This window comes from Bubalus kerabau, chromosome 9, assembly GCF_029407905.1.
Source record: "Bubalus kerabau isolate K-KA32 ecotype Philippines breed swamp buffalo chromosome 9, PCC_UOA_SB_1v2, whole genome shotgun sequence".
NCBI classification, from domain to species: Eukaryota; Metazoa; Chordata; class Mammalia; order Artiodactyla; family Bovidae; genus Bubalus; species Bubalus kerabau.
Window position 1 is genome coordinate 82,669,871 of NC_073632.1, and position 13,501 is coordinate 82,683,371.

The following is a 13,501-nucleotide window of genomic DNA, read 5'->3' on the forward strand; positions in this document are numbered from 1 at the left end:
CTCCGGGGGATCTTCCCAACCCAGGGATGGAACCCACGTCTCTTTCATCTCTTGCATTGGCAGGGGGTTCTTTACTACTAGCACCACCTGGGAAGCCCGCACCACCTGGGAAGCCCCTGAGAAAGCATGGACTCCTCTCAAATTGAAAATTTCAAAAACAGAGTTACTATCCTGCATTTAGGAAGGAACGAAAGAAGCCTGTCTTATGAGGGAGAAAGTTGAGGGGTTTGTGAAAGAATGAACCCAGCCAGACTCGCAACCACACATCCTTTGTACCCAGGAGCCCCCTACCCTTACCCCATGTAAGCAAAGAGCAGAGGATGAGGCTCTTCAATAGGAAATCTAGAGCTTATTTCATGATGTACCAAGCTTCAGCCCTAAGGACAACATAAAAATAAACTCACCATTCGATCCAGCTGAAAGAGCTGTGGAAAGAAAAGTAAACACAGCAAAATAAGCATGCATTTGGTTTGTTATTAAACTCAGAAATCAACAAAAAGTGAAGTGAATGCTGGAAATGGGATTGATGTCCTTTCCAAACATTCATTCTGCCCATCTCATCCCACATAGACACCAAAAATGCTAACAACAAGTGAATCACTTACTTTTTTCCTTTCTGAAATGAGTTATGGAAATTATTGCAAAAGCCAATTTATATTTTTACAGTGCTATTTTATTATAACGGGAAATCTTCTCTTTCTTCTTTTTTTTTTGGTGGGGGGTGGTAATTATTTGGAATGATAGTCTCTAAAAGGCAATTGGTTTTTGGACAATCTAAAATTAAAAGAACATATTATCCAGATGGTTTCGAAGTTTAACAGTTCTCTAGTAGCCCTGTAGTCAATCAATGGTAATTTGGAGTTTCAGTTTGAAAAAACTACCTTCTACCCCTTCTGTACTTTAATCTTTGTATCAGCAATGCTAATGTATAGATGCTGATATACTAATTCCCTACTATCCATGTGATGGAAGATTATTATGTGTGAGGCCCTAATATTTGTGAAATTGATGCTAACACAGCTTCCAGATGCCAGTTTTCGGTGATACCTTTAAACAAACTAGCTCACCTCTGGAAAAATCTTCCATCTTAAAAAGTTTAGTATTTAGAGACTCTGACCTACACCCCCTTTGATGCAACCACATACCTGAAAGCTTAGGTTGTGTCTTTTTCTTTTTGCTTGAAACTTTTAAGAACTCATCCATAAGCAAGTCGTTAGCACAGTCTCTCTTGTCAGGGTCTGGTTCGAAACACTTCAATATGAATGCCTTGGCCTCTGCTGACATGGACTCTGGGATCTCTGGGTGGACTTTAAACATCCCCACCTAAGACACAGCACAACACGGCTTCTGAATAACCATCTCAACCCATCCCATAACTTGGTTACCTAATGAGACAAGCTCCTTTATCAAATACTACAAATGTGTGGCTTTTTTTAAAGTGAGACAGGACCTGTTTTCTGTAGGTTATGGAAAGTTTTCAGTGTTTTTGTAACTTTATCAATGACATAGGCACAGTAATTAGCTTAAGATATTAGACAGCGCTGCTGCTCCTACTAAGTCACTTCAGTCGTGTCCGACTCTGTGTGACCCCATAGACGGCAGCCTACCAAGCTCCTCCATCCCTGGGATTCTCCAGCCAAGAACACTAGAGTAGGTTGCCATTTCCTTCTCCAATGCATGAAAGTGAAAAGTGAAAGCGAAGTCGCTCAGTCATGTCCAACTCTTCACGACCACGTGGACTGCAGCCTACCAGGCTCCTCCGTCCATGGGACTCTCCAGGCAAGAGTACTGGAGTGGGGTGCCATCGCCTTCTCCAGTAGACAGCGCTATGAAATAATAATTCAGTCTTCAGAACTTCATGCTTGGTTTTTTTCATTTATGAGATCTCATCGAATCCTCCTAGCAACCCAGTGGATTAAATATGATCCCAGTTACAGCAATGAGAAAAATGAGGCTCACAGGTGTGAGGTTACATGATTATGAAAGGGCAGAGCTGGGAGTTTGAACCTTCATTTGTTTGGCTTAAAGACTGTGTTGTTTCTCCTGTACTATGATTTGTGAATGTTCTTCCCTGTCTCAAATTGCCTACGTTAAAAGAGATATTTAAAAATACTTAAAATTAAACAAACAGTATTTTTATAACAATGAGAATGTTCTTCTCATTGCTGTCATTCTAATTTCTTTCAGCAATGTTTCATGTATTTAGTACAGAGAAAATTTCCTAAGGAAATCTTTTGTTATCAAATAGCTTATATTAATTTATTATATAGATAAGATACATTTGTACTAATTATAAAGCCTTTACTATGTATCAGACATTGTTTTAAGTGCTTTTCACATATTATCTCATCCACTCCTCAAAAACTTTCATTAGATAGGTACTATTTTTATACTCATTTTATAGATGAGGAAACCGATGCACAAGAAGGTTAAGCGATTTACTCAAAGCCAGTAAATAGCTTGACTGTGTTGGAGCCTGGATTAAAATGTTGCAAATCAGTGCCAGAGCATGCTATTTCCTCTAAAGCATGTTGCTTAATAATCCCTGCACTGATGGGTAACAGAGGAACATTTCAGAGTGAAGTCCCAGAGATTGGTGAGAACTTGAAAGACTGGCCAAGAAGAGAAAGACATCCATTCATGCCCAGAAAGGCAGATCTCTGAGCAGCTCATTGTTTTTTTCAGGTGTGGTTACACTACTCATTTCTGTATCAGCAGCAGCCCATCAGCTTGTCTCCAAGCTTCAGGTAAACCAAGTTTGGTACAAACATAGAAGGGACATGACAAATGGTCCCTCGTAAGAGGGGGTAATCACAAATGGGGTGAGTGCTAGAAACATGGTCAGTGGCAGGGAAAGGAATAACAAATTACAATCAAAAGTCTGATGCCTCAGAGAATAGCAGAGATGTGAGCTTCATTTCCTGGGAGACAGGGGTTCAGTTTAATATTCCTCTGGCTCAGTGGAGTGGCAGGTGAGGACTGCAGGGATTCAGGGGCAGGTCACTGTCGAGGCCCCGGATGCTGAAGCTGTGGCCCCCAGGCTCTCTCAGGTCTATTTCCATTTCACATGCTCCCTATTTTGAGAGCTGCAGCTGCTTTCTCAGCCCCAGAAGAGTTACTAATGGGCAAAATAACAGGCTGGAAGAGTAGATAGATGAGAATAAGGTTGATGTACTTAAAACAACTATACCCTTTTATCTACGGAAACTTCAAACTAGAATGATAGAGGAGAAAAGCAAAACATGTCTTTAATACCTAAATGGATAAAAAATGTTTTTATATGTCCCTCAGTGGAAGATTTTTCAGACTGTGTTTTCCAAAGGGCTTAAATCATCTTCTGTGGAGTGGCATGTTAATTATACTGCATCATGAAAAGGTGGTCAAAGGGCATTACACCGAGTCTCACTTGGTAGCTGAGAAAACTAATGTTGAGAGAGACCCTCCATGTGAAGCTGACCGAGGGGAGTGAAACTTGAACTTTAGATCTTAGATTGTGCTAGCTCAGGCTCCTTTCCTTTTGCTTAAAAAAATATGACATACACACATGGAACTCCAAGAGCCGCAAAGAGCTTCAACCACTGATTTTTAGGACATTTAAGATATGAAATATGACCTTGAACATAGCTGCTTGTGGTTCCCCCAGTTCATAAAAGGGTGGTTTTCCAGTGGCCATTTCAATGATTGTGCAGCCCAGAGACCAAATGTCTGCTGCCTTTCCATAGCCTCTTGGTCCTTTATCTATTATTTCTGGTGCCATATACTGGAGGGTACCTGGATAGAATTCAAAAACAGTTAGAGTTTAAAAAGAGAAAACAGAGGCACTAACAACAGTTTCAAGTTATTTACATAAATAAGAACTTAAAAGTATGATTCAGGTCTTAGTATCTCATCTTCTTTAAGTTCCAGTTTTCTCTACTGCTAAAAAAAAGGGGAAATAGCGGTTGTCGTAATGGATTTCACTAGTGATATAAACATATCTTACTAATATTATCTGTTTACGAATAGATACTTCCTCATTTCCTAGACAGAGAGTGTAATTGAGGCATCATTTCATTGGGAACTCTTCGAAACTTCTAATAGTCATTTGAGAATAACAGAAAACACTCAACACACATTTTCTGCAATCAGTTTTTCAAATACACAGAGATTCCCTTTATGCATACTTCCAATCTTTTGCAGGAGAAATCTGGGTCATTCATCCATTTCCTTAGTCTGTTATTTCTCAATTCCTGATTGAATGCTCAGTTCTTCTGTTTTCATGTTTAAGAAATAAACATGTTTATTTCTTAAACATGAAAACATGAAAATTTCTGAAAGCCATTGTTTAAAATAATGTAAATAATTTTGGGTGTACTTTACTCTGTAAATCTATCATACATGGCTTCTGCTGTGAGCCTGTGGTCCAGAGAATAACAGATTTAATGGGTTAAAGTCAGGTCATGAGCCATCAGTATAAACAAATCACTGGAGTGAAGAAGAATAGAATGAAAAAGAGAGGAAATTTAAAAGGCTTCATGGAATCAAGCAGTCGAAAAGTGTGGTACGATGCAAAGAGCACTACACGGGGGCCAAGAACCCCTGGTTTTAGTTCTGGTCTCGTACTTCCCAAGTGGACACGAACTTGCAATTGTCTTATTGGTTACAACTAGAGGCCAAGTTTATATATCTAGTTTGGAGTGATTTCTCCAAATCCACTAATTAGTCAGGAGTACAAATAGGAACAGGTAATTGCCATATCCCCAGCTTCTGATATAAATGTTTGTAATCAGCAAACAGGATCCAAGATGCCATAATAAATTACTTCAAATACTGAAGCATTTGCCAAAAGAGCCACTTGAGCATTTTCTTATTCATAACCAATAAGAGACATTTTGATAAATACAAGGAACACCTTCTTTGAATGCTCTGTGCCTGAAAACTACTGCACAAATTTCCTCTAAACAGTTCCTATAAAACCCATGGTCAAAGGCTAGAAACTGGCTGGAATGTTTTTTTTAAAAGTGAAAGTGTATTATTTTTGTCAAGTTTTGTCATCTTGCCAGGTTTATTTTTGAGATCTCATCATTACATGATAGTAGCTCATGCTCACAATCACATACAACTTCACCTGTCTGTCCTCAGCTTACATCAGTCATATTTTTGAAAGAAAGCATTTCACCTGGTGAAGGATAAGGTAACCATGCTCCTCAAAGTATTACTTGTAGTAGAAAACTGTTACAATTTCTCTTCATTGATAGTTCCCCCTAAAGTGCTCATTTTTTACAATGTAAACAAAATTAAGTGATCACTGAGAAAATATGAGCTGAAGCCTACCACTCTTATTATCTGTGGACCTAAAATATATTTAACGGAAGAATTTAAGTTGTACTAATATCTCAGCAGGAATGACAACTGACCAAAAATATAGTGAATTTTAAAAATTGAATAATTTAAGTAATATCTTTACAGTAAATTACTGTTCTGATTCATTAGATAATATTTCAAAGAGTGATATTTGACTATTGTGTTTAATTATCCCCCATAGATCAGGTACCAAAAAAGCAGGTTTAATCATGTGTTCAAATCTGCTCTATTTACTCCATAAGCACATGACACCGTATTTTATACAAAGAGATTTACAGAGCTGGATAGTGAAGATCAAACCAGTCTGAACATTAGTCCAAGGAGAACAGTGAGAATATTAAGTCTAAAACCCATACCTCAAATATCTTCATTAGAATAAACAAATTACTTTAAAATCACTTATTTTAGAATATCTTTACCACTACAACCACCTGGGGAAGTCACAAGACTGTAGCTAAAAGCTTAACCCCTGATGTCACCTTACATTCACTCCTGCATTTCGTGGGTTAACACTGCCAGAAGGGCTTCCCAGGTGGCTCAGTGGTAGAGAATCCACCTGCCAGTGCAGGAGACACAGGTTTGATCCCTGGATTGGGAAGAGCCCCTGGACAAGGAAATGGCAACCCACTCAGGTATTCTTGACTAGAAAATTCCATGGACAGAGGAGCCTAGCAGGCTACAGTCCATGGGGTCCCAAAGAGTTGGAAAAGACTGAGCAACTGAGCACAGCACAGTTCTATGGGCCAGGCACTTAGAATGCAGGAGTGGCCAAGACAGACAGAAATCCCAGGGCTTGTGCAGCTGACATTTTCACAGTGGAAGACAGACAGCAAACTATAGTAACATACAGAAGTAAATTACAGAGTATGTTAGAAAGTGATGTGTTATGATAAAATTAGAAAAAAGCAGGAGAAGGGGATCAGCAGTGTCCGGGGAGGGCTGCCATGTAAATAGGGCAATCGCTGGCCTCACTGGCATGATCTGTGAGTTAAGACTTGAAGGACATGAGGGACTTCGCCATGCAGATAGCTGGGAGAAGAGTGCCATAGAAGGAAAAGGGTACGCAAATGTCCTGCCGCAGGATCCTGCCTGATGGAACGAAGGAAGTGCAGGAAGGCCTGTGCAAGGTGGGAAGGGTAGGAAGTGGGCCTAAAAGGTAACAGACTCTGAGAAGGTCTGAGCCTTGTCCATCATTGTAAGGACTGTGGTGTTTGTTGACTCCAAAAACAGAAAGCCATCGAAGTCTCTGAGTGATAGGGCTCCATTTATGTCTATACAGGATTGCTCCGGCTGTAGAGTTGAGGCGAGACAGTAGTGGAAGCAGGAGAAAAGGCTACTGAGACCATGCGTGTGAGAGGCGAGGGTGGGAGCCAGGGAGGCGCAGAGGAAGTGGTCCAGATTTGGACATGTTTTGAAGACAGAGTTGATGGGTTTCCTTGGCTGACTGAGCTGAAGGGTGAGAAAAGAGAGGCGCAGTGGATAACTCTAAGGTTGGAGTGGTCAACCGAGACAGGGAAGAGTGTGGGCGGAACAGGTTTGGGGAAAAGATAATTCATTCCATTTGGCGTGTTAAGTCTAGTTGAATTGCAGCTCTTTGACTTACAAGCTTTGTGACCTCAGGCAAACTATTTAACCTCTTTGAACCTTAATTTTCTCACCATAAACTGGGATAATGATACGTAAGGATTAGGCTTGACATAGCAATTTCGATGCAATAACATGTAAAGCACTTAACACAGTCTGGGTGCAGAAAGTGCTCCATAAAGAATAGTTGTGGCTGCCTTCCTTCTCATCGAATCACGAAGAAGTCACACAGGCCACTGTCTTTTGACTCAGTTCATCAGAGGCTGCCTACACCTGTGACTTCACCCGCGCTGAGTTAGCCCTGGGAGGCCCGCGCACCCCAGGCCCTCGTGATCAGTGCCGGCGACCGATCCACACGTGTGTCACACGTGGCACACCACATGAGGCCAGTGCAAGAAGTTCAAGCAAAGGGCTCCTGGAGGACTGCTGTACTACAACTTCTCTGGGGATTGAAGAAAATGTTTAAGATAAGCGGCAGATATTAAATTAACATCTTCCCCAAATCAAATGTCTGAAAGTCAGGATTTTCCTTGCAGAAGTTACTGAGACTTGGCAGTATTTAAAGGGTCTCTTGCCAAATGGAGGGAATATGAGGAAAAGAAATGTAAATATATTTAAAGTTACTAGAAGGGCTGGAATTCATTTTGTTTAAAAAATGCATTCTAAATGGGTTTGATTGTGTCCCGAAATACCCACTGCCATGAGAGTAGGAACTGGATCAGAGGCATTGCTGATTGAATGTTCTGAGACTTCAGACTTTCTCTTTCTCTGCCTTTCCCCCTTCCTGGCTTCCACAAGAGACACTTCAGCAAGGTGGAGAGAAAGATGGACTGGAGCAAGAAGCTCAAAGCAAAGCGCAAAGGGTGGATTAAAAATCTGAGTTCTATCACTTATAAACTCTTGTGACTTTCAGCTGTGACGTCCCTTCTCTCTCTCTCAATTTCTTCATCTGCAAAATGGAAGTACTGCCATTACGTCACAGAATTCAGAATGAGGGCATTTGGACAATCTGTTTTATATTAAACCAAAGATTATCCATTACAATATCTTTTTTTTTTCTAAATCTCTCTCTGATGATAATAAGAATTTAATTTTTACTGTTATTATATTCTGCTGCACTGCAAGACTTGTGGGATTTTAGTTCCCTGACCAGAGACTGAACCCGAGCCCAGGCAGTGAGAGCACTGAGTCTTACCTGCTGGACCGCCAGCATGCATGTGACCACATGGACCGCAACCTGCCAGGCTTCTCTGTCCATATGATTCTCCAGCAAGAATATTGGAGTGGGTGGCCATGTTCTCCTCCAGGGGATCTTCCTGGCCCAGGGTTTGAACCCACGTCTAATGCAGCTCCTGCATTGCAGGCGGATTCTTTACCACCAGGGACCACCAGGGAAGGCACAATAACAGGAATTTAACACTTCATGAGGAGAAGGCAATGGCACCCCACTCCAGTACTCTTGCCTGGAAATCCCATGGATGGAGGAGCCTGGTAGGCTGTAGTCCGTGGGGTCACTAAAAGTCAGACATGACTGAGCGACTTCACTTTCACTTTTCACTTTCATGCATTGGAGAAGGAAATGGCAACCTACTCCAGTGTTCTTGCCTGTAGAATCCCAGGGACAGGGGAGCCTGGTGGGCTTCCGTCTATGGGGTCACACAGAGTCGGACACGACTGAAGTGACTTAGCAGCAGCAGCAGCAACACTTCATGAGAATCAGCAGAATGGAATGATGAAAACTTGGAGGGGAGAGCAGGGCTGGACTTGCAGATGTCCTCTCTGTAACTGTTGGGCAGTCATTAATCTCTCTGAGCCTTGGCTTCCTCTTGGCTACTGTTACCTTTTTGGAAGTCACTTTGTTTCCACCCTCTCAGGATTTTTGAAAGGAGGGAGCTTAGTAGCTGCAATGCCTAATTTCTCAGCAAAGCTTTCTCTCCACCCTACTTCTGAGTTAGTGAGTCACTTCCTTTTTTTGAATTGAAATCTTAGTTATTTAGGTTGTGAGTAGGGGAATAGACCACAGGCAGTAAACAGATTAGGAAAGAAAGAACTCATAGTCCAAATGGGAAGTGATTAAAGTATGAGTAAGAATCACTGAGAGGCTGGGCTAAAGAAATGTTAAAAAAAGAAATGTCAGGATTATAGTGGTTGTAGACCAACCAGGAGAGAAGGAATGACATGAAAAGAAAAACAAATAACAAATTGAGAGTTAAAAAAATATATATCTTCAGCAGTATTAAGCAGGAAACTGAGTTACATAAATACAAGGTAAGAAATGGTCAGATGAAATTCTGTATAGCAATTTTCAGTGAGTATCAAAAGATATCAACATGAATGTTGGTAAGAACCCAGACTAAATTCCTCTCTCACATCATACTCAAACACAGCAATTATTTCTTTAATTACATAAGATCTGTATCATCACTGCAAAAACATACCAGTAAAAGTTTCAGTACATGGATTTATGCCAGCAAGCCTCTTTGATGTTCCAAAATCAGAAATCTTGAGAACACCGCTATAGGTATTAATCAACACATTGTCACCCTAGAGAAGAAAGAACTTCAATCAGAAATGCTATCTTTCTCCCAATACTGTTTGTTACTGGCTTGAAAGTCTAATAAGAAAAGGTGTCCTTACAGCATAAAGGATACTATTTCTATATTCTTCCTTAACAGTAACATCAGTAGTGAATTATTGACACCATTTTTGTTTACATGCTATCAGTTCACAATCTGCTATTCAGGTCACACGGTGAAACGAGGTTTATAGATAGTAGGGGCTATTTGTGTTTGATAATGAGTATGATTAGTTAAATTATCATATTTATACCTTCCTAGTACTTGACTTATTCTATGCTGTTTTACTTCTTTTCCTGGAATATTTAGGGGCAGCACAAATAAATGGACATTCGTGTTAGTTTTAGGATAGTAATATTAACTTACTTTCAATAGTCCAATTTCATTATAAATTTATTAGTTCTAAATTTTCCCTTTTTAAGGAGAATTTCACAGATTGAATTTTAGATCAACCCAGAAGTATATGATATGTGTGAGAAGTAGGGATTTTATTTTTTTCCTTCTAACTATTCATCCATTAATTGAACAAGTATTTATTGAGTAGCTATTACGGGCAAGGATACAAAGATTAACCAGCCTACAAGCCTCTTGGGAGCAGGGACCATATCCTTGTTAACTTTGCTCTGTTGAGCTTCTAGCCCCATGGAGCACCTCAAACAGTGCCAGCCATGAAGTAGAAACTCAATCTTTGTTGGCTGAACATGGTTAAGGAGTTTATTCTTTGAGTAAACGCGGTAAGACATGACTATCAATCAATACCTGACTCAGGGCAGAATGATGTATATGTGCTGTTTCTAGGATTTATTTATCATTCCAAATTCGTTCTCATAAGAAAACAATTTTTGCAAATAAAACAATTACCCATCAAAGACCTTACAAGAATGAATCCTACTGCAACCTACCTTTATATCCCGGTGAACTATCTGATTATCATGGAGGTATTTTAATCCTTCCAGTATTTGCTTTGTATAAAAGCCGATTGTTTGCTCATTGTCTTTCAGTGGGCCCCATTTGGAACGAAGGAGAGCAGAAAGACTTCCTGTAAGGAGGGAGAAACAGTGGATAAAATCTTATTTGAATGAATTCTTTAAAGCATGTTAGTATTACAACATTAAGCTAACATTTATTGGTTATTAACAGTGGCCCAGGTATTATACTAGACACAGTACTTGGGTTCAAATATAAATAGGCAAGTCCCTGCTCTGTTGATGGTCTTTATCAAATACAGTCGAAAAGGCTACTTGGGGCTTCCCAGGTGGCTCAGTGGGTAAAGAATCTGACTGCAGTGCAGGAGATGCAGGTTTGATCCCTGGGTTGGGAAGATCCCCTGGAGAAGGGAATGGCAACTGATGGCAGTATTCTTGCCTAGAGAATCCCATGGACAGAGGAGCCTGGCAGGCTATATAGTCCATAGAGTGGCAGAGTCGGACACGACGGAAGCAACTTAGCACACACACACACAAGACCACTCAGTTTGCAAACCTTAATCTCCCAATAAACTCTAGGGGCTTCCCTGATAACTCGGTTGGTAAAGAATCCATTTGGGTTTGATCCCTGGGTTGGGATGATCCCCTGGAGAAGGGAAAGGCTACCCATTCCAGTATTCTCTCCTAGAGAATTCCATGGACTCTATAGTCCACGGGATCACAAAGAGTCAGACACAACTGAGCAGCTTTCACTTTCACTAAACTGTAAGGTAATGGCATATGTCAAAATTGTATTTACATTTACACAAATTAAGACCTGTAAACTAGTAAATTCCATTCAGTTTTACTCTTCAAGACCCTAGAAACATACTTTTTTAAAAAGTTGGGGTTTTTTTTGAGGTTTTCCTAAACTTTATTTATTATTTTTATTGAGATATAGTTGAGGTACAGTATTATATGTTTCAGGTATACAACATCTGAAATTTTTAAAGGTTATTTTCCATTTATAGTTATGATCAAACATTGGCTATAATCCCTGGGTTGTGCAATATATCCTTGTAGCTTATTAATTTTATATATAGTAGAAACCTATACTTTTTAAAGAAAGAAAACCACCTCTTACCTCCTGGGACCTGCTCCATGAAGATTTTAATGAAACCATTTTCACTGAAAGAGCCCAGATACTGGACAATATTTTTGTGCTTCAGATGCTTATGCAAGGCTATTTCTTCATGCAGGGGCTGAGAGTATCTGAAAGACATGCAAATGTCAGTGAGCTAATTATGTCAGACCTTCTTGTATAAATTTAAGCAATACAAATGGGAAATTCCAGCTAAATGAATTCACCTATATACGAAATAAAATATGACCATCTAAGGCCTTTATTTCTCATCACATAAATTCTGTGAAGTTGGAGTCTTGGTAGGGTTTGAGGGGAACTGTGTCAGATACTAGTCTAGGTCTTTGTATATATTAGCTCATTTCTCACAACAACTCCATGAGAAGGTATTACTAAGATGCCCATGTTACAGATAAGGAAATTGATTCACAGAACTAACCTATCCAAGATTTCCAAGCTAGTAAGTAACAGAAATAAGATCTGAACCCAGGAGAACTGAAATCACCCACACAGCTCACTGTCACATTCATATTCCATTAGCTTCACGAGTTTATTATTTCAGGAGATTCTTTCCCAGAACGACAAAATTGCAAATAATTTTAATATTTATTCCAGAACTTACTGAAAGGTCCAACAACCCTTCAATAAAAAAAATATAAAACCATGTATATGCCAAGTCTCCTTGAGTCTATTCTATCCAGTTCTACTCTATCATAATTATTTTTTACTCATTTCTAGCTGAGCCTCCATACTGAAAGACCAGCTTTAGACCAGACTTCAAAATCATGTACTTGGTACATATTGCTTTATTAAATTTTATGATGAAAGAATTTTATATTTCTGGAACAGACAGAACAACATTTTTGATGATTTTCTGAAGTACTATGAAGTTTGTAGACTTTTAATAATCCTGAGTATTAATATATTATCATATATTATGTTAATATAATTACTGTATAACTTAACTGTGGTAGGGTGCCAGCAATGATGAACAGAGACTCATAGCTATTTCCTAATTTTTTTTCTGTTGTATGATGGAAGCTACAGGTGTGAAAAGCACTCACTATAACATAAAATATAAGCCTGATGCCTCATAATTTGCTTCAGTGCTACATGCAAGAAATGCTCAAATTTTATAGAGGCAAATCCATATAAGCAGAATGGATTTCTTGGAATGACCATAACAAATACTGGAATCAGTTAATATTGAATAACAGTAGGTTGCAAAAACCCAAATTCATTTAATTATTTTTAAAATATATTTAAAATTTTAATTTATTTAATTGGCTTAGCCACGTAGCTTGCAGGATCTTAGTTCCCTGATTAGAGGCTGAACCCAGGTCCCTGAAATGAAACTGCCAAGTCCTAACCACTGGACCACAAATTGATTTAATTTAAACAAACTTTTATAACCTGTGAAACATTTCTCAGAAAGCTGCCAGCAACAACCAAAAATTGACTTGTATATTAGATCTCTTACTCATTTTACTTTTCTTCAGAATTGTTCTAGGAGCTAAAGGCTTGTATTAAACTAAACCCCTTAACAAGATATCAGTTAGGGACAATACCATTTTGACTATTGCTAGAATGAGATAACGCAAGAAATACCAGTATATAATGTTACCAAGGAGATCCTTAGGTAATGACTCTCAACTATGAAGACATTTACAAGTTACTTTTTCTATGAAATTTAAAATGCTTTATTGATGCTAGTTAATAAGATCGCTCTTGATATGCATGAGATAAATCAGTGGCAATATTGGGCCAATTCTTCAGATTTGGTAGATGAAGATGACTGCATAATCTGAAGCAAGAGGCTCACTCAGTTTATGACAAATAATTAAAAGTCTCTGACCCCCTGACAGCCTATTAAATATCAATCATAAATGTTTAAATATAAGATCGTGAAGAAATAAATATACAACACACGCTTCTCCTTATGTAACCAAAGG

The 13,501-nt window shown here is 39.2% G+C and overlaps 1 protein-coding gene across 2 annotated transcripts in view; it reads right to left on the bottom strand.

Moving 5' to 3' along the window:
* MAP3K5 (mitogen-activated protein kinase kinase kinase 5) overlaps positions 1 to 13,501 on the bottom strand; it is a 227,165-nt gene that overhangs the window by 39,116 nt on the left and 174,548 nt on the right. For both annotated transcript variants that reach the window (XM_055535729.1, XM_055535728.1), the window contains exons 16-21: positions 11,553 to 11,680; positions 10,406 to 10,542; positions 9,366 to 9,471; positions 3,614 to 3,771; positions 1,146 to 1,323; positions 405 to 425 (exon numbers count right to left, since the gene is read on the bottom strand). In XM_055535729.1, coding sequence (XP_055391704.1) covers positions 405 to 425; positions 1,146 to 1,323; positions 3,614 to 3,771; positions 9,366 to 9,471; positions 10,406 to 10,542; positions 11,553 to 11,680 — 728 coding nt within the window. The remainder of the gene's footprint in view (positions 1 to 404; positions 426 to 1,145; positions 1,324 to 3,613; positions 3,772 to 9,365; positions 9,472 to 10,405; positions 10,543 to 11,552; positions 11,681 to 13,501) is intronic.